General features: G+C 36.9%; 2 protein-coding genes across 2 annotated transcripts in view; one reads left to right on the top strand and one right to left on the bottom strand.

Annotated features, from left to right (window-relative positions):
- The window catches only part of LOC132143953 (RING finger protein 122-like), an 8707-nt gene extending 4304 nt beyond the window's left edge, over window positions 1-4403 (top strand). Inside the window, exons 4-6 of the mRNA XM_059554615.1 lie at window positions 1712-1753; window positions 2733-2815; window positions 3669-4403. Coding sequence (XP_059410598.1) covers window positions 1712-1753; window positions 2733-2815; window positions 3669-3792 — 249 coding nt within the window. The 3' untranslated portion in view covers window positions 3793-4403. The remainder of the gene's footprint in view (window positions 1-1711; window positions 1754-2732; window positions 2816-3668) is intronic.
- Window positions 4404-4446: 43 nt separating this feature from the next.
- Window positions 4447-21996, bottom strand: pdcd11 (programmed cell death 11). Its single transcript, XM_059554618.1, has 35 exons — window positions 21884-21996; window positions 21638-21772; window positions 20844-21011; window positions 20588-20749; window positions 20111-20219; window positions 18956-19131; window positions 18658-18765; window positions 17425-17634; window positions 17214-17338; window positions 17066-17126; window positions 16822-16968; window positions 15886-16137; window positions 15358-15483; window positions 15073-15270; window positions 14522-14692; window positions 14217-14430; window positions 13956-14108; window positions 13140-13255; window positions 12566-13050; window positions 11799-11861; window positions 11560-11641; window positions 11395-11484; window positions 10400-10505; window positions 10003-10180; window positions 9824-9880; window positions 8878-9000; window positions 8669-8791; window positions 8397-8565; window positions 8151-8321; window positions 7898-8041; window positions 6866-7116; window positions 6430-6598; window positions 5786-5939; window positions 5466-5631; window positions 4447-4868 (listed from the first exon to the last, which is right to left on the bottom strand). The coding sequence occupies exons 1-35, from the start codon at window positions 21980-21982 to the stop codon at window positions 4697-4699; spliced, it is 5433 nt and encodes a 1810-aa protein (XP_059410601.1). The 5' UTR covers window positions 21983-21996; the 3' UTR covers window positions 4447-4696.
- Window positions 21997-22080: the final 84 nt, after the last annotated feature.

The raw sequence follows: 22080 nt of genomic DNA, 5'->3' as shown, positions 1-22080 counted from the left end.
AGCACAATTATCATGAAATTGTGTTCGTTACTATAGATACAGTCGGCATCTAGTCATAGCTGGGGGCGTGGCGAGGGCGGAGTCGGCGTGGGGGAAAACACTGCGAACATCGTGTGTATTTGAATGACAAAAATGCACATATTGAGCACTCATTCCCAGAGACACGTAGAACAATTGTAGTCTCTTTTAACTTTAATATTCATATACACTAGTCCATATCGATATTTGATTCATTTTACAGCCCTATTGTAGATGTATTCATTCAAAAATAGCCAAATTCCGTGACGTTCTGCTTTATACAGCAAGTTCTATTTTTGACTGGATTCCGCGATTCAATCGTTTCGCAAACACAGACGGGGTGAATTTATGAATGAAAGTGTAAAAGTTCTGACACAAAACTAAGTTGTTACGTGTCCACACGCTTTTTTAAGTGGGTTTATGTTCGACACTAGGCTAACGTTACATAGTTTAGCTTCAGGTAGAATGTTAAGGCTAATTATATATGCATGCCACTTTCTGAAACAACCTTACACAGTTTTAATAACGTTAATGATGAACACGATGTTAATATAGCCTGCCTGTGATGAAATGCCAACTGCACACACATACACATGCTTAGTCTTGGGATTCCACAACTTCCCTTGATCATCCTCACAGCTTATTGCTTGTAGCCATTTTGTCCTCCTTTCCGGCTCTGTATGTTTATTAGGAAGGATGTAGAACTTCAATTCATAATTTGTTAGTTTATTGGAGGTACAGAAAACGACACAGCAACTCTTCGGCGTGATTGTCCCGTGTATTTCAATTGGCGCCAAGGCAATGTTTTCCCCCACGGGCTAAATTCACATCACGTGACGGGGCGTTCCCGGGGGCGTTCCCAGACCAACCGTCTTTATCTATAGCAACGGTTTACAGGTATGTCCTTTCAGAATCATCACTGGCCGATATTTAGAAATAAAAGATTATCGATTTCTTCACTTTCAAATAACGAGGAGCAGCATATTTTCCTGAAATAAAGGGGAGAAAAAGTCTATGTTTTGCAATGTAGTAAAGAAAATTAAAAGTTTCATAAAAATTGAATTGGCAGACACATTAGAATATTGCAGTGTCATTTATCAACTGCATGACGGATAATTATATGTAACAATAATTGTCTTTTCATGCTATATAAATTAAAACAGTAATGATATACCCCTTTCATTTTCCTTTCTCATACTCTGATGATATGAAATAATCATATTTTCTAAAATAATTTAATTCATAATTCATTCTTCTATCTGAAGACCTGATCGTCTTACTGTGGATAATCAACCCAATTAATTTACTATATTCGTATGTTAGCCTAAAGATCAGCTTAATTTAACAAAACAATCATTTCAGGGACATAGCGAGTTACAGGCTAATGTTTTATTTTTCTTCTTTTGTGCATTATGAAGGCTTTGTAAAACTGTACAGCGTTTTTAGCTTTTTAAACAGCGTTCTCCGTCCTACACCAACTACGCACACATTTCCTATCATGTAAGTCTATGAAAGACGATCAAACCAATCAGAGTAGGGGTGGGGCGGGGCTGCACGTGCAACCCCGCCCCAGGTGCAGCCCCGCCTCGATCTGCTGGCTGCAGCCGGGTGCTTCTCAAGAAATTAGCTTTTTAACTTAAAGTGATTTATTGTAAAATTATAAACAACATATTTTCTTTTTTTTTCATTAAAGGTGGTGTTGAAAGGTGCAGGAAAGAAGCTGAGCCTGCTGGGAGTAAGTGTCATGAGCTCTCCGGGTGTGATTGTTTGAACTTGTTATGTGGGGTATCAAAGCATTTTGAATCAAAAGCATTGTTTTAAAAGGGGAAAATGTCTTAAGAAATTAAAAAATAAATATTTTTTTTTTTAAAAAAGCTAACAAAATATAAGGGTCAAACTGAAATTTATATTTTTCCTTTCAGTTAACAAAAGTGAAATTTAGGTCGTTTTTTTTTAAATTATTAAATATGATTAATAAATTGTAGCCTAATGGATAGGGACATGCAAATTGGCAGATAAATTGTATTGGACAAGTTTATTTGCATTCCACACTAAACAGGGTCCAATAGATTCACTCATGGGACTATTTTGTTTAAACACAAGTGTCTGAATCAAAGATGCTAGTTCTGCATTTCAGATCTCCCTCGCAGTGCATTAAAAATTCCTTTACAAGCAAACCTCAGGGCAAATTCTTGATTGTGCAAACAGTCCTCTGCGTGATTTTTGGATTCCAATAATGCAGGTCCCCAGTTGGTTGAGAGGACCTGCATTATGGGAATCCAGATGTGAAACCGATGATGTCCATTAGAATATAATTGAACTCCAGACCCTGAAGTTGAGTGAAATGCAGCGAAGTATGGTGACCCAAACTTGGAATTCGTGCTCTGCATGTAACCCATCCAAAGTGCACACAAACAGCAGTGAACACACACCGCGAACACACACCTGGAGCAGTGGGTCACCATAATCGGCTGTGTCTCACATCACTTTTTGCACTTTTCACTCCCCCATTAGATAACGAGCCAAATCTATAAACATTAGGCCACGACTTTCCTGCATGATGGTGCAAAGTATGAAAAAATGTGGCTGAAACAAAAACACAGAGAAATGTTGGCAAAGTTACAGCCGGCATTCTGTAGCGTCCTGTTGAAGTGGTTAAATTATTTGTGTAAATGAAAAGAAGACTAAAATACCTTGTTTCTTGTGTTTCATAGCAGCCCTGTGCCGTGTGTCTAGAGGAATTCAAGACCAGAGACGAGCTGGGCGTCTGCCCGTGTTCACACACTTTCCATAAGAAGTGAGTTCCACTGAAACTAGTGTTTACTTAATGGGGAATGTCACATTTACTTAATGCCAAAACCTGCTTGGAATAACCAGCAGAATTCCATAGAAAACTCATCATTCACAGTTCATGTCCTTGCACAATATATATATATATATATATATAGTAATAGTATATCAGTAATTTTCTTTGAAAGAAATTAACACAATTTATTTAGCAAGGATGCATTAAACTGATCAAAAGATTAAGTGAATGTTTAAGTGTTTGCAAAGATGTCCAAAGATTTCCAATTAATCTTACCATAATACCATCACAGGAATAAATGCCATTTTAAAATATAATAAAACAGAAATCTTATTTTAAATAATATTTCACAATATTCGTTTTTTTTTTATTTTTATCAAAAATGCAGTCTTGGTGAGTATAAAAACACTTCAAATACATAAAAAAATCGTACCAACCCCAAACCATATATATATATATATATATATATATATATATATATATAGTCTATTTTAAGTGTATATCTATTTACACACTCCTATTTATGAAAAAGATAATTAGATAATTAAGTTAATTAAATTAGAATGGATTAGATTAAGTTAGATAATTAAAAATATAATGATATTAAAGCAACTTATAATGCAATTCATTTGTTTGAAAATTAAATGCTTATATGTATCACTCTTACTATTGCTAACACTTCTGACTGCTAACAAACCCCTAAACACATCAAACTGCAAAGCAACAGCCTAACACTGTGGTGATTCATTTTGCATTGACAAGTATAAGTGCAAAAAGTGCACTAGTTTGCGATTTGCACCAGTATTTCTAAAGACGTCTCTTGTTGTTGCGTTGTAACTTGCAGGTGCCTGCTGAAATGGCTAGAGATCCGCAGCGTCTGCCCAATGTGCAATAAACCCATCATGCGTCTCCACAATGCTGACACCCCGCGAGGAGCCGAGGGGCTGCAAGACCCTGAGGAGGTGTGACCCCAGAAACTGTACGGCCCACGGCCAGATTAACACCCTCTAGTTCTGCAAATGTTGGAACAGATCATGTGACCTGCCAAGGCTCTCCAAAGCCATCTATATGCACCGCCACAGCGGACCGGAGACAAGACAAACCAGGATGACACTAGTGATTCAGTACAATATTGCCAGTAGACAAACGTAAGAATAATCTCCTATATATCGTGCCACAAAAATCTTTAATGTAGAATCGTGCTGAGGTTCTAAAGCGAGAGACACACTGTGCATGCTGGGTGACGAGATCAGAATGAGAGGTAAATATCTCAGGAGTTTGCCTCAGGGGATCCAAGCAGGCAACAAATGAAAACATTAAACTTCGGCAATTAAACTTCTGCTGTCGTTGGACAGCCGTATATATGTAATAATAGGGTTGTAGGTGTAATGCACTGTCTGTTTGACCGGTACTACAAGGTCTTCAACAAGATCCTGCGTAGTCCTTACAGGAATATTAAATATGTAATCAATAACCAGCAGTTCTTATCCACTATCGTGTTCATTGCTTGAATTGATCCCTTTTCACTGTTATTTTGTATTGTTTGTTTTTGAATAAAATGTCTTGTTTTTGTGGTTAACCTTCCTTTTTTTTTTTTATAAAAGAAATGCTGGATCTAGAGCTTTTGGTGGCAGAATTTTTATTCCAAAACATGTATGACTTCATATTACAGCAATATTTTAAATCCATAATAATCATTTATGAAATCGGAAAATGTGGTCACTTATAGACGTTCAATGATATGACATTAAAGCTCAGGAAACACACAAATACAGCTCCAGAAACATGTATATAGGTGCACAAGGGATTAAAAAGGTAGGATTAAAGAAGCTCCTCAAATATCCTATTAATCTTAAAGCAAAAAAGATGGCACTAGCTGGCAGCTTCTGCTCCTTTGGACTCCACATATTCTAGAGCTTTGTGTTTGACCGCCTGGATGGTCTCAGGTGTGCCGTTCTTCTTCTCGTACTCCAGGTAACGCTTAAAGAAGAACTTGATCTTCTTCACCGACACGCTCAGGTGAATCACACGATCAAAGAGCTCCCTGGAGGAAACGGGAAATGCATTGTGAGAAAACTAGAAATCTGAATAAAGATTAGAATTTCAAGTCTATTTCACTCTTTATTATATATACGAGCTTATCTGTAACTTTTCAAATAAATAATTGTTTTATTAATTAAATCTAAATGTAGTAGTTTGATTTGGTTGCATGCGATTTGATCAAAAGGGTCCATTCTTAAAGGGATAGTTCAGCCAAAAATGTCAATTCCGTTATCATTTACTCACCCTTAAGTTGTTCCAAACCTGTAAGATTTTTTTCCCCTTCTGCTAAGCACAAGAGATGATATTTTGAAGAATGTGGGTAACCAAACAGCCGGTAGCCATTGACTTCCACAGTATTTTTTTCCATGCTATGGAAATCAATGGCTACTGTCAAATGTTTGTTTTCCAAAGGTCTTTAAAAGTATCTTCTTTTGTGCTTAACAGAAGAAACAAACTGGTTTGGAATGACTTGAGAGTGAGGAAATTACATTTTTATTTTTTGGCTAAGCTATCCTTTTAAGAACTCATAATATGGACTGTATGAAGAAAACTGTTCAAATATTCTCTCTGACTAGTATCGCCCTGCAGCTGTGTTTACCTCACTTCCTTCTGAGAGCCGTGCTTCACCATCAAGTCTATAAACACGGACCACAGGTCTGTGCGTTTGGGGTAGGTACTCAGAACCTTTTCAAACATGGATCTGGCTTTCTCAGCGTTCCCGTACTGAAACTCCAACCGGGCAAATTTGGCAATCAGGTCCACATCTGGAAAGGCAGCAAGGAAACAATGCATGAGCTGTAAACAGGAAACTGCCTTTCAGATTCCTAATTATGAATTAATCTATTCCTAGTGAGTCTCTCCACACATACATAAATGTGGGAATTCGGTATGCATGTCTGAAGTGTGACTGGCACTCACGTTCTTTATTGGACAGGCTTTGCAGCGCCCTCTGCAGAAGGGCATTTGCAGCATCGCTCTGACGCTGTCGTAGCAGGAAGTTGCCATAACTCAGATATATACCTTTCTCCTGTTTGAAGCGTTTCACCATGCTTTTATATAGATTCTCAGCCTCCTACATACACACACACACACACACACAATACAAAATGTAATACAGGGTTTCAAATTTTGACAACTGATTTGTTCTCATCCACTTAAAAACTTTCTATCAACAACTATCGATCAATATTAGTGGTTAATACGTGGTTTTATTTTTAAATTCAAAACAACATCTGTACTTTAATATATATATATATATATATATATATATATATATATATATATATATATATATATATACACACACACACACGTGACCGGCCAAGGCTCTCCAAAGGCATCTATATGCACCGTGTATACACTAAATCTGTATTTTAAATCTGTAGTGTCACATGATCCATAATTTCTTATTATTATCAATGTTGAAAACAGTTATTTTAGTGAAAATGCTAAACATTTTTTCATAACAAATTTGGTCAGACTGCCCACTCTTAAGCCAAAATATATGTCTCAGCATCCCTTCTAAGAACCACACTGGTCACATGACTGAACATAATGGTTACTTTGATCTTGTCCGACTTGGCGTAAATGTCGGCTAGCTGCTGATACACAGGAAGAGGTTCACAGAACTGGATGGCCCGTTCAAAGACTTTCTGCAAGCTTTCTTGTGTCCCGTACATGTTCTCCAGATTTAGCATGGCCACCCACACATTCAGCTTCTCCCGCTCCTCTCTAAACACACAAATAAACCGGTTAACTCTTGTGGCAAAATTTAGTTTTATTCAGGTGCTATTTTAAAAAAAAAAAACTAACTAAATTATGCAAGACCAGGGAAAAGCAACACACCAATAACCCTTTGATCAAAGGCCTGTCATTCATTTGCATGTAACATCAAAGTAGAATAGCAAAAAAATTATGACTGTTTTCAAACCTGTTTCCTGTAACTGCATGCAAGCTGAACTTGATTTTATCGTAACCATCTAAAATCAGTCTTTTCACCTGAAGGAGATGGTTTTGAGGGCTCTCTCGCCGACAGCACGCGCCTGCTCGATCTGCGTGGCCTGCAGATGGAAAGCCATGTACTGCAGCCAGAGGAGGGAGCTGTCTGGAGACGACAGAAGCAGACGCTCAAACGCCACTGTGCTGTCCGGACGCACAGACGTGTCCATGAGCTCCGCCTCCAGCTTGCTGAGCTGCTGCTCCGCCTTCTGCTGCTCCTGCTTCAGCTCTTTACGGGACTTTTTCATCGGCTGGCGAGAAAGAGGAGCCGTTTACTGTGTGTGTGTGCAGACTATGCATTGTAAAGAGTGATTGCAAACAAAACGAGGATTTTTCAGAGTAGCATTTTTATAAGAAAATGCTATTTTAGAATTTTCAATTCAAAATGTTCCACTTTACTTTGTGTTACTTGGCATTTCTTTGTAATTATTAAATTAAACCATAGTTGTTGTTTTTTTTTTAAGTTTAATAAATCACATTAATTATCACACAAGCAGTATTGAAAATATTTTTCCCATTCCAAAATTCCCTCTTGAAAATCAGAAATGTAGCATTACATCACTTGCATACCAATGGATTCTCTGCAGTGAATGGGTGCCGTCAGAATCAGAGCGGATAAGAACATCACAATAATCCACACCACTCCAGTCCATCAATTAAACTCTTATGAATCAAATAACGATGGCGTTTTAAGAAACAAACCTATCACTTCTGGCTAAAATACACGTCATTTATCCATACTTAGTTGTTCGGATCATTGTGATGTTTTTATCAGCTGTTCAGATGCTGATGCATGACATTTAGGCAAGTCAATTTTCAGTCAACATTCATTTTTGAGTGAACTATTCCTTTAAGACATGTGAGATTTTTATAACCTTAAATGTGATCAAAACTATTTTCAAGACCCTATAAATTCTACACCAAACTGTTTCAGTATGTGCACCTTCCACCTGTTATTATGGAAATTTAAATAAAAAGATATTCAACAGTCTTTATGGGAGCAGCTTAGGCTTGACGCATGTGTGAGCTCACCTTGCTCGTGACTTCCTGCTCGTCCTCACTGGAATTACGGGTGTCGTCTACGGCGGCAAAAGGTGTTAAAGAGCACAGTGTGGATCCCCACGGGAAGCCAAAAGCCATCTGCAGCCGTTCTGGTTCCTTTGCCTCCAGATTAACCTAAACAATCAGATGACAACGGATACACATCAGAGAAGCAGCTAATATAAAATAAAAAACTTATTGATCTAAAAAAAAAAAAAAAAAAAAAAAAAAAAGGATACATCACCTTTACTTGGTCTGTTAACGGGTTTACTTCCTCCTCTCTGAAGAACACTTCTACACCACTGTCATTATCCTCTGTTTTAGGTTTCTTTTTTGTTTTCTTCTTTTCAGTGGATTTGACTGGGCCTTCTTTCTTCTTTTTAATCGTCTGTCCATTTTTCTCATCGTCTTGTTGCTAGGAGGATCAAACACAAGGTCAAATCCATCTTCTTGGAAACTATCAGTTAAACAAAAACTCACGCACACTTACCTGGCTCTCAGAATTAACCCGCTTCCTCTTGGTGGCTTTCGTGACATATTCCTCGATCGGCTCTTTTTTCAAATGCAATGGAAGCTCAAGGGATTCTGGGAGCAGATCTGGTTTGCCAGTGTCCTTTGGCAGCAGTGACAGGTTCACATGCTCGTTCTTACTGTTCACACTGATTTAGAGAGCAACTGTCTTTAGTCGTATAGCACTACAAATCGATACATTTAAATGTTTTTACAATAGCTGGTCATTTTACACATGTAGACATACATTACCTGAGAACCTTGGCTGTCAGCAATGCATTCGTGGGAATATGTTCGGAAAACGTTTTTTGGTCGTTCACAAGGTATTTTGAAGCATTCTGGAAAAGAACTCTTCCTGAGATGGTCCTTGATAACCTTCATACGAGAAAAATCATTTTAATCCAACTCATGAGGCTAAAATGGTTTCTTTAAAAATGTGCAGCAAAATCTAAATACTTTACCTCACAAATATGCCTAGATCAGTAACCGACATCAAATATCCTCTGATAATCTGGCCCTCTTTTATATCGGAAATTGACTGAATGTCTGGATCTGTAAGATTCTTATTGTGGTCCTTGTACAATCTGCAGAAAGGGGATGCATTTGAGTTTAAAATGAATAAAATGGAAAAAGGCTGAATTTTTTTGAGACAATGTTACATTTTAAATCATCCTCATACTGATTCATTTGATTTATTTGTAATGCTTTCAAGATGACTACAAATGGAAAAGGCTTGTCAGATGTCCACATGAGAGCAGGCCTGTTTTATGAACTATTTAATAGTTTCAAATGACTTGTCAGACAGTGGGCAAAATATACAAGCCAGCAAAAAATAATCATCATCATCATTTGCACAATCACGCAGATGCAGGGCTGATGTTCTCAGTATTCTGAGAAGAAAGCAACAGATGATATGGGTCAAAGACCTACACAGACCTCCCATTTATTACTGCAGGCAACGCAGCACACTGCTGCTGGTTTCTCAGGATAGAAAGAGCACAAACCACAGCAGTTCATTTCAAAAAATGTTTTTTTAACATTCAAAATAGTAAAAATAGTTTAAGAACCATGTTTTGCCTCACACTTTTGTAAAAAACATAAATAATCTAAATGGCCGATTTATTGTCAAAAGCCTAATTTCAATGTCCCATGAAAGAAAAATAAAATAAAATAATAATATATAATATAATATAAAATAAGATAACATTTTGAAAAGTAGATAAAATGAGGAATTTATTTTACATTATTGTTGTCATTACCACATTATTGTCAAGTAATATAAGCATTGTGAATAAAACAAAATAAATAAATGCATTTATTTATTTAATGGAATGTTTTAAAGAAGAAAAGTGATGGCGATCTACAACCCAGTTTCATCTAATTTTGAAATGATGCTTGATTATGTACCTGGAGGGACGTAATGAAATGTTGAAGTTTTCATTTTCCTCCCCAATAACGTAGCACCTGCATAAAAGACATGCACACACATAAACCAACTTCACATTGGAAGCTTTTTAACGCTTCGGTGCAGAAAAAAATCCTTTCAGACATTCGTCATAAACAATTCCAACTAGGTCATGACTCACCGGACTAGTTGGCCCAGCTTGTAGGGCTCTAGCGGGTTGTCTGTGAATTCATCAGAGAGATCTGTTAGCGAAGCCAAACCCGAATTCCCAAACGGGAGTTGGAGAAACAGTCCCATGTGAGGCACAATTTTCCAAACCTTCGCCATGGTGATCACCCCTTGCTCCATCTTGTACATCCCTACAGTAACGGCACACACACAGGAAATGCTAAAGAGACTCGAGGGACAACCACCACATGCGTCATGATGGCAGAAGCGTGTCATCGGGAGCTGTGTGACTCAGCGTTTGGTATAGTGAGGACAAAATATGAACTAGGAAATGTTGTCAAATCAAATCGCCTCTGACAGTACTGTGCTTCGAATCAGTTATGTTTGCAGATGAAACTTGAAAGTATTACCTGTGAGTGAAAGGGAAAGACGAAAAGGTTTGGTGTTACCAAGACCAACAACCTTTGCAGAAGCAGTCTGTCCCAGTTTAAAAAGCGTCTGTGGGTGTTTAGCTTGCTGTGGGAAAAATCAATTTGAAAACATCATAGCTTGTTTTTTCCGAAATTAATGCAACAAAACATACATTTAAAAAGTGCATGACTTAAAAAATATTTTTACAAGTAACATTTAAGTCACCATTAAATTAACCCTTTCAAATAAGTAAAGTTTATTAAATATAAATGAAATCATTTTTATAATAAGCAAAGCAATATTGTAACATTACTTTTCAAATTCTGCATTTAACAAACAAGTAGGGATGGGCAAGATGATCAAGATCACAATAAGAGTCATTTTACTTCACTGTAACAATATAGAAATCACATTATAGTTATTTTTGCTTTAAATAAGGTCTTCGTGATTTCAAAATATCATTTTTATACCATAGAAATTGCATAGCTAATACTAGCCTAAACAAACTTCAAGCTCACTGGACAAATAAACAGTCAGCAATTAAATATGAATAAGAAACACATTACATGCAATCTTACAAAAAACCTGCAGTAGAACAAATAAGAAACCATACATCATATTAGGTAATAAATTGTATAAAAACACTGCATATTCTTCACTGTGTATATTAAATATATATCTCTTCTTATTAAAGTTACAAAAGTGATTCAGGCAAGATCAGTGAGATATTTTCTCTTTTTGTTGGTTGATAAACATGAATGAGAGATAGCAGGAATATTAGACTGCTGTCACTTTAAGAGCTGCCCGGATCCAATACACTGTTATGTGCGTTTTCCTTCTCAGCTGTTTGTTTTTGATAGTGATAAGTTTTAGTTTCACGGAGTGTGTGACCGCGATTGAGACGATTGCTGACAAATTTCTACCAGCTAATCGTGTGTACCGGTATATCGCCCACCCCTACAAACAAGGAAAGGAAAGCTGTACAGAAACTTACGCTAGCTTTGGTAATCATGGCTAACAGTTCAACAGTTCCCATGACGTTGGGCTTCACATGGACTTCTAAGCACTGTGATTCTTTGTCGAACTGAGGAGAAGGCAAAAATTACTTCAACAGCTCATGCAGTTTAAGATTACATTTCCTTAAACTGTAAACATCTACCTTTGATGCAAAGCATGTGACTTCATCTCCAGGTTTGTAGTTCAATTTGTCAACTGTCTTCTTGTCAGCTTCATTCAGTTTGCTGAAAAAGAGTGAAGAGTGGAAAAAAGTGATGCATGTACCACAAAACAATGAATAGAAAACATACACCCAGAAAAACATTTGGTGCAGCTGTTCCCACATGCTGCTTCCTCACATTAATGTAAAATTAATGTATGGAGAGCTGCAGAAATGCATACCTGGGCAGAAGAGTGAGTTCAGGGAGGCAAACCTTAAAGGAGGGATGAGAGATTGGCAGGAACCTGTTGAAAGACAATATTTTATGAACATCAAGAAATTAAAAAATTCAAGCTAGCTAAATACAGAATAAAACAATGCCAAGAGTCCATGAAAGCTGACATTATCACCACAACACCAATGATAAGTATTCATTGAAGCATATTCCTCAAACTAAGCCACAAAACCAAAATATGAGTTGGTAACTGAAAAAAAAGGGTGAAATAATACAAAATATATTTATATTTATTAAATTGTGATAAAATTATTTAAATCTACATGCCAATAGAACAGTAACAGTAAAAATACACATGAAATGGTAAAAAAAAAAAAAAACGCTGTCCCCATAAACAGCAAAATATTTTTTTTAAATAACTAAACTAAAAAATGGCAGCATTTAAATGAATTAAATGCAAAAAAAAGAAAACAAATGATATTATATTATATATATATATATATTACAACGAAATATAAGCATTACAATAAAAAGTAAAATAATAATTGAAAAAAAAGGAAATATAAAAGGACTTAAAGAATATAGCTTTAAATAAAATAAACCCCCCAAAATACATAAGAAAAACACATTATACAGTATATATTAATTGTCTTTTTTTGCCTCTGGCTGAGTACTATTTGAAAGCCTTGTATGTGGGGTTTATAAATAGCCCTATTTAAAGGCACTGAGACCAAGTAGATTCTGAGACAGACAAATTCACACGGCTATATTTACTTGTGACCATGAACTGTTTGTGCTCCAATCACTCTGGCTTCGACCTTGCTCCCGACCTTCAGGGTTGATGTTGGGAAGCTGCCGACCACTGGTGACTCCTCGATCTGAGATACATGGATACTTCCTGTGTTCCCCGACGGCAGCGTCACCACCACATCCATGGGCTTCACCTTCTTTACGGTCACGGTCATCACTTCCCCAAGACCTGTGCTCTTAAATTTGCTCTTCTCCGGTTTCTGCGTTCCTCCCGTGGCGTTCTGTTTCTGACACTCGACAAGAGGAAGACCTCCCAAGTCCTCACAGCTGTTCTCCTTGACGGTCACATTCAGACAGGAACCGACGAGAAATTTCGTTGAATTTAAGATGTCATTTATGTGAGTGCGAGTGGGAATGATGGTCAGGTGACCAGTGTCACCCAATGAGATGACAGCAAATTCTTTGTCGGTGTACTGGACAGTGGCAGTGAGTTTGGAGTCCTTTTCCAACTGAAGACAAACAAAAAGAATGAAGAATGAACTAACAGGCCTGAATAAATGAGATGCAGTGGATTTTCAGGGCTTTGAGTTGGACTTGCCTTTTTCCTCATGGCCGCGGTCAGCTCTGGAAGCAGCGACACATGGACCTCAGACTTGGAAATGTCGACATGGAGAATGACTGCAGTGAGTTTGCAGCCTGGACTCACATTCACACCTGAAACATTGACACAAATCTAGTTAGATGAGAACTAGCGCGTTTTCCATCCATGTCAAGATCACCAAATTCACACACAACCACTGATATTGGTAAAGTCGCCGGTTTCACATGCTTTCAACGAGATGTAGACGGTCCAATGCGAGTATCATTTCAAAAGGAAATTTTGGAATCAAATGATCCAAGACATTCAGCTACAACACTGTTATTGCAAACTAAAATAAAATTAGGTAAGTATATTGTGACTGTATGATTGTTTGATTGGGTTATTTCAGAAATTGTGCAGTTTAAATTTTGATCACATTTTGCCTTCCAACTAAGGGGAAATTATACTGTTGTTATATTATACTTATTATATATGGGTTTCACTGGCGTGTGAATGTAAAGTGGACCAAGTTTAAAGTTGAATCAGAACAATATATAAATAAACCAACACTTTTTCACAGAAATAAAGACAATAATATTGGACTATTTTACTATATATTTCCAAGTGAAAACTAAAAAAAACAATCATGGCAGGTAATCGAAGAAGCTGGAAAACAAATATTAGATTAAAAACTCTAAACAGAGTGAATTTAAACTCAAATGGATCCAAGAACTTCAGCTGCACAGTCTACTTAAGACTATGGTATAACTAGAAACAAGCTGTTCTCATGACAATGTGAGATGAATTAATGTTTAAGAGGAAGGCAGTCCTCACCTTCTGTGTGGTACTTTGAGACCAGTACAGTGGCTTCACTGAGCTGATCTGAGGTCAGTGCGACCGAGCCATCCTCTCTGCTATCTCCCACAGTCACCTTCAGTTTATTTCCCAGAGATACAGCAGAGAGCTGCTGCAGGACGTCAGACTCGCCTGGAGACAACAGAGATTTGGATATCTTGATTAAAGATATAAGAATACAGCAGAAATCAGAAGTTAAACACCTTATCACTTGTCATTCATCAGAGCCTACGCCCATACCTCTGCAAGTAATCATCTCAAAAATGGCCTTCTTTTCCTTCAGACCCTGGATCAGTCTGGCTTGGGACTCTTCCTCTGAGGAAATCAATTCTGACACCCTCAGACTGACCAGAAACCTGTTCTTCTCTTCATCCAAATTGGTGACTTTGGCGACAACCGTCTGGCCGATGTCAAAGACGACTGAGGTGTCCGCGATGAACTGATCACCCATGGCCTACGACGAGACAGAAACACAACATCAAATTTACACCAACATGTACAATTCCACTCTGAATCCCATCTAAAAGACCCAAACAAAGACGTACAGCTTTAGGAGCGAGGCCGAAGAGTTCATACGGGAAATCGATGAAGACTCCGTAAGGCATGATGTTTTTCACCCAGCCGACCATCTGCATCCCAACCTGGAGCTCAGAGAAGTTTTTGGGGAGGCTGTCATCCTCCAGAGAGGCCTTCAGCAGGGGTTTCTTAGTGAGAGTCTGAACACGACTAGGTTAAGAAGAACTGAATGATGTGGAAGTGCAAGTCGACTCGACTGCGCAGATACTATTTAAACGGAGCTGGGCTGCGTTTCCCAAAGCTGATTGTAGCTCCAATGGTTTCAACAATGCTTTTGGGAAACGCAGCCAAGGATGATAACATCACTGAATCAATGATGAACTGGCTTTAATTGGAAAACTGAGTGTTTACTATCATCCTCTTGTATTATCGACATACTATTTTCCTGTTTAATACTGGAAAGCTGCTTTGACAGCACTGTATTGTATAAAGCACTATATAAATAAAGGTGACTTGACAGTCAGATATTTTATAGTTATTTCTACTGAAAACAAAGACATGAATGGCTGTGTGAGGATACAATTCCCCTCTTCCTGGTCTTGCTGAGGCATATTAAATTAGAGATGGTGTCGCCCTCCTCCAGCACCATCCACAGGGAAAGGCAGTTGGTCACGTGGTCAGAGAGGTGCACTGTGGGTATAAAAGCTGGCACCTCCTCAGGAACAATGGAGACCTCCAGACCATCCAGGACTTTGCGGCACACTTTTACTTCAACCGTCTAAATGGGACATAGCAATAAACGTTTTTTTTTTTTCACATGCTTTGAAAAGAAAGCAAGTATAAAAACGTTTTTCAGCCAAATTACCTTTCCAACCACAAAGTCAAATTTGGCAGTCTTCTCCTCTTTCACGTCTCCCTCAGTAACAGCCCTGAAGGATAAACGTAGCATCTTTTTTTCTTCATCACAATCCAAGACTTTGGCCTTGACAACCTGCAGAAAACAATTAACAGTGTGTAAATTAGTGTGAACTGAAGATCAAAGGTTCAAGAGACAGAAATGTGTGACTGGAATAAATTTGACAAAATACACAATGTGCACGAGCAATATAATATACACTATCATTCAACAGTAAGATTTGTTTCAAGTGGTTTTGAAGTATTTTATGCTAACCATAGCTGCCGTTATTAGATTCAAAAATGTAAACTTCCATTTTAAAATATAATTTATTTAAATGTAATTTTCTGCACCATTACGCCAGTTTTCAGTGTCATATGATGCTTCAGAAATCTTTCTAATATGCTGATCTGATGCATAAGAGACATTATTATCAACAATGAAACAGTTTTTTAACTAGATGCATTTGACAGTTTTTAAATATTGCTCTTCTCTGACCTGGCCAATGAAGAAGAGCGCTTCTGGATTACCCACAGACTCTGTGGACAGTTCTGCCTTAGGAACCAGACCCTTCACATCTTCATAGAAACGAACAATGCAGCCAAAGTCCTTCACACACACGATGAAGCCGTGGGAGACGCGGCCCACCTTGGCATCAGCGTAGGACAGGAAGAGAGGGAGTGTGGACTCAACAAGGGCCTTCTTCCTGGTCAGGCACAACTTCTTCTGCTGAGTGTCCACTGACAACACCTAAACAAACCCACATTAAATTAAGAAGGTAGCAAATACATTGTCAATGAAACACAAGCCTGCGTTCAAGGGGACAGAGAGATGTCAAATGCCAAAAGAGTACAAAATTTGGGAAAAATAAAATAAATTCAATATAAAACGTTGGCATGGTATTTAAAAAAAAAACTCAAGACTGCATTAAAGGAGAAAAAAATAAAAAATAAAAACATGAAATAAACAAAAACTATATATACACATTTATTTCAAATAATCAAGGCAGCATTAAAATTTACATTAAAAAAAACTATTTTCAAAAAAAGTGTAAAAAAGCATGGCCAATTATTATATTTGAAGAAAAAAAAACTCAATCTGTTTGTTTCAAATAATCAAAGCAGTTTTAAAAGTTACATTGTTACAAGTCTGCATTAAAGGGGATAGAAAAAAGTATACAGTTTCAGGAAAATAACAAAAACAATCCTGACAATAAAACCTTTAGTATAATCTATTTGTACATTTAAAAAAATAACGACAATATTTTTCCAAAACTTGTAGCCATTTCACGGTCATGTGAAGTTTTTTTTTTACATGGAGTAACCCCAAAAAACTGCAAGACTAATTATTACTACTTTTCCAATACTTTCATCATCTTGGACATCCTTATTTATCACCGACCCAAATAACAGTGCATGACTGTAAGATCCTCACCCTGCACTTGACCCTCAGTCCACTAGTGAATATCTTCTCTGGGTTCTTTAAGACAACATCGGCCAGGTGATTTTTGGGTATCAATCCTTTGATGTGGTTCGTTATCCTCACATACACACCCTGTTTCTGCAAATCCATAACTGTACCCTAAAACAACACAGGAAGCATTTGAGCATTTGTTATTCTTTTGTGTGACATTTCCTGCAAATCCATTTCGATTTCGTGCTCAAGCACGGTTGCCCACCTCAACAATTTGTCCCACTTTCACGTCTTGATATCTGTACAACTCTGTATTAACAGTGCTCCTATAAAAAAAATAATTATATATATATAAAATAAACTGGAAACCCATAAAACCGTAGCAACCACATAACAGCAGCCTAGAAACCAACCTGCGCAGTGTGCCCATGTGCATCCGCTCCATAGGACTGTAATCTATGATTCTCAGAGTGAGTTCAGCCTGGGACAGTAAGCTGTTTGGGTTGAATTCTTCACTGGCCTCCTTCGTGAGGTTTTTCTTTATGTAAAATGCAAATAAATCTCCATTAGACACTCAGATTAGCGTGCATGTGTCATAAGTGTCAAGACTAGCTGTGTACTCACATGCACAAAGACTGTGGTCCCGTCAGGCATCTTTATCAAGGCTCCAGAGTGATGGTGCAAAGCAGACATCTTACAGCCCTGCACCACCTCACCCACCCGCTCACTCGAGACGTCATCCAGCACAGCGCCGCCTGGTGGCAGGAGATGCCAGAGCAGGGACAGACCCACATGCCGCGTGGATGGCTCCACATACAGAACCCGCGCCAGGACCTGAGACAGAACCGGAGGAAAGAACTTCACTATTGCCTGGGAATCAGTGCTATTTTGGCATCATTTATATACTATTATACTCTAAAGTTTTCATTTCTACACTTTCAGTTTTGATTTTAGTTAATGATTCGTCATTTCTTTTTTGATTGTTTTAAATATAACTATTCAGGATATTATTTTTTTTATTTCAGCTTTAGTTTTACTACTACTTTTATTCCAGCTTCAGTGGTTCAACTTAAAACTAATCCAAAATTTGAAATGTTGCTGAGTGACATTAAGTGTTAAAAAGTTAACATTTTACATCTAATATTTATATTTTACACAGTTTCTGCAGGTTTTATTTTATTTGAGGCTTTTTAAAGACCCTGTAGGAATAATGTAGAGAAATTTTAAAGCTGTATTAGCAACACTTTTTTATATAGATTTTGATTAAAAAATATAATAGACATATGTGCTAAGGAGGTTAATTCAAAAGGGAAAAAAAAGTCTGCAATCCCCATTGAAAGACATTTGTTCTTATTTTAAACAAACTCAATTTAGTTCACTTTTTCAGAATGCTTTTCTTTGCATCTTCATTTTGCATCTCAAGTTAATGTATCTTGACTTGAGGATATTTGTATTGGAATACAAGAAAAAAGTACTGAGGTAGATATTGTTTTTTGCAGAGCATGCAACATTTAATGCCATAACTTTACAATTTAAGACTTTCTGGTCTGATTTAAGACTTAAAAACTTCATTTGTGTAAGGGCGAGTACCCACAGAAATCCTGATTTCATTTCAGATAGATAGATAGATAGATGTGTATATGCATATGTAATATCATTTTTTTCAGCTTATATATATATATATATATATATATATATATATATATATATATATATATATATATATATATACATATACATATACATATATATATATATATATATATATATATATATATATGCACACACGTTAAAAATATATATACATTTATACAAATAGATTTTTTAGCACTATTTCTATGGTCTTTTGACTCATACCTCATCTCCTGTGTTGTAGGTAGATGCTTTGTCCTCATCAAGGTGCAGAAAATCAACCATTCCAGTAAAAGATGAAAGATACGTCAAGATAAGCCCATGAGGAGTAACCTAGCATGACAAAACATCAGCAGACAATGTCAACATCTCAAAAAGATTGATCTAGAACACTTTAAAATGATCTTAAAAGGGAATTCAAACTGTTTACAGTGACTGTTGTACCTGCATATTAAACCAGGACAGGAGGAAGTATTTTAACATCGACATTATTATATTTTATGTCTATGTGCAGCTGACTTACCTTCTTGATGCGTGCCTGGATCAGAAGTCCTGGCAGGAGCGTGTCTAGGGTCCATCCTTGCTGAGTCTCTGCACAGGCCTTTCCAAGAGCCTGGGGATCCTGGGACAGACGCACCACACGGCCATCGTTCTTGACTTCCTCTATCAGGACTGTCACGTACTGACCCACATTCAGATCTGAGATGAACAGGAAACTTACAATCATAATACTGCTTTTATTCTGTTTAGAGGACATGGACAGTTCATCCAAAAATGAAATTACCTCAATGTTGTTGCCATTCCTAACATGCATAACTTTATTTATTTTTTTTATCACATACTGAGCATCTGCCAAATGCATAAATGTAAATGTATTATTAATGTAATAAAATGTAAAAGTTAAAAATTATTATTTATCCTTTACTTTTCCAGGAAGGTTCCACTGAGATTAAAAGAAATCTCTTCTTCCAGGAAGTCCTGGCCAAGATGACCAAGCAAAAAGATTCACATAGTTTGATATCATTTGACAGTGGATTAAAAAAAAAGTGTAAAATAAACATTTATACTTTAGATGCCAAAGTATTTTTCAAAAATACATAGATATTTAATAAAAATATAATTATAAAAGGAAGTAAACACTGTAACCAACAGTGCACTTAGTATTCTGGGAAGTTTGTGTGCATTGGGAATCATGTTTTTCAAATAAAGCCAGGGTAACGCTCATTTTACATACAGCACAAAATAAAAAATTACATATGAATTTGACAGTGGGTAAATGCATAAAGCGCAGCATAATTTAAAATCACGAGATTAATGTTTAAAGCATTCAGTTAACGCGGACCGACCGTCACACAGAGAATACGTGATCATGCTGAATAAATATGCACACTTAAGATCTCACAACTGGATTCGACTCAGTTTACAAGGTTTGTGAAATTAAATGTTCAAAAGTACTTTAGTAAATACAAATAATTTGACATCTTAAAGCTAGTTCTTGCCATACAGGTTTGGAATTACATGAAGGTGAGTATATGGCAATTAGCATTTTTAGGTTAACTACTTCAACATTATTTTAACCAGTATGATTTGAGTTATTCATCTTGTCATTGAACTACAATAAACAGTATATGTACACTAATGACATGTTATGTTGCTGTATTTGTGGTGGATTTCATACCTTTTTTTGAGGATGTGCTTTGCTTGGGCAGGAAAGCTTTAGTGCCACTGATTCCGATGTCAACCAGGAAGCCGTGATCTTCCACACTCTCCACACATCCACTCAGTGTCTAAAATGTTAAGACAGTCTTATCTTAGTCCACAAGTGACAATTACTCTAAAGATTCAACAACAACTGGCTGATACATACAACCAATAGTATAAAAGTTTGAGTTTCTCTCAGTTTTTTTTTATTATTTTAAATAAATTAATATTTTTATTTAGCAAGAACAGATCAAATTGATCAAAAGTGACAAAATATTCCTATTTTGAACAAATGATGTTCTTTCTATTTATTACAAAAAGCTGGAAAAGGTATCACAAATTCCACAAAAATATTAAGCAGCCCACCATTTCGAGCATTGCTAATAATAATAAATGTTTCTTGAGCATCAAATGAATATTAGAATGATTTCTGAAGGAAAGTTTGCAAACTCACCATTCCAGGTTTCAAAGAAGCTGAACTCAACACCCTGTTAACCCCTTTAGGGTTGATTGACACTTTAAGACTAGTTTGACCCTCCTTAAAGGAGTCGAGAGACGACACAATGCATCTGATCAGCATTCCAGGAGTAAGCAGTTGTGGGAGAGGGACAACTTCCTGTTTAGAGTAGACAAACACAAACAAAATGCATCCTTTAATGATAACGTTCACATACAGCTTTACATTTTCATTCCTTATGCCGCTGTGGTACCTTCAAACTGTCTTCAGAGTCCACGTTGTCCTTAAGAATACTGGTATAGGAGTCACAAATGTTGCAGATTGGCAGGTAACCAACAAGACCGCTGGGAAAACCAACAACTGCCTCAAAGTCTGACACTTCCTTCACACAGCCCAGCATCAGAGTGCCAATCTTCAGATTCTAGACCGAGAGAACAGAGCACCAGAGAGATCAATACAATACAAGAAATGAGTAATATATACATATATACATACAGTGATGGACAAAATTATTAGCAGACTAGTATTTTTCTTTTATTTAATAAAAATGTTTGTAAAGTTCATCATTTCTATACGGAGCCCCACACATAGCATGCTGGAAAATAATAGTATCCTAAATCATGTGCACGATTTACTATTTCGTTCCCTCGATTTGTTCAATTGTGAACATTATTATAGGGAACAAAATAGTAAATTGTGCAAACGATTTAGCAAATTGAAGGAACAAAATAGTAATTGTGTACTAATATGTGTTAGTACATTGAGGGAACGAATTTGTAAATTGTGTGCATTATTTAATAAATCTTTTTCTTGTATGTCAGATGCAGGGCTCCATATTTCTAGGGGTGGGCGAAACTTTGGACGAAAACATAAGCTGGGTTTCCATCGGGCTGGTAATATACGCATTTTGAAGTATCAGAATCGAGAGATGGAAACGTTGAATTTCAAATAAAACTGCCTCAATTCAAATTGTCACAGTAGCTATGTTTCCATCCAAAGTGTGTATTTTAACTAAATTTAGCAAATATCTAATATGCATAAACATACCCGTAAATGAAGAATTTCCACATTGGTTTCAGTATTAAGTTTTAAATCCCCTCTTTCTTCTTTTCGTTGTTTAGTTTTTTGCTTTCCATCCTGTTGCACGACCTTTCTCTTCTTTGTAACCACTGTTTCACGTGTCTGAAAAACATGACACACATGCACATTACTCTCATGGCAGATGTGAAGGCAGCACATTGATCTGAATTAACATCACTGTTGCAGTCACTACCATCATTATCATCAACTTACTTCAAAAAGATTGTCCACTTCGTGTGCCTTAAACTTATTGGAGTCGGTGGTCTTCTTTTCTGTCCCACCACGGGGAAAATCTTCCTCCATAGACGCCATTCTTCACGATTTACCTAAATATAAAGGCTCTAATGAATTCCAATAAAGAAACAAAAGCATAAAACAGAATTTTTTAGACATGAATCCTGGTCTTGTCT

The sequence above is a fragment of the Carassius carassius genome, chromosome 7, assembly GCF_963082965.1.
Source record: "Carassius carassius chromosome 7, fCarCar2.1, whole genome shotgun sequence".
Lineage (NCBI taxonomy): Eukaryota > Metazoa > Chordata > Actinopteri > Cypriniformes > Cyprinidae > Carassius > Carassius carassius.
This window is presented reverse-complemented; position numbering and strand designations above follow the sequence as displayed.

What these genes read in the sequence shown, in the direction of transcription:
- pdcd11 (XM_059554618.1), bottom strand. Translation starts at nt 21,982, where the DNA reads ATGGCGTCTATGGAGGAAGATTTTCCCCGTGGTGGGACAGAAAAGAAG. An exon ending in CACATGGGCACACTGCGCAG is followed by an intron (nt 17,127 to 17,213) that starts GTTGGTTTCTAG and finishes TTTTTTTTATAG; the next exon opens with GAGCACTGTTAATACAGAGT. An exon ending in GGCTCTCAGAAGGAAGTGAG is followed by an intron (nt 4,869 to 5,465) that starts GTAAACACAGCT and finishes CGTTTCCTCCAG; the next exon opens with GGAGCTCTTTGATCGTGTGA.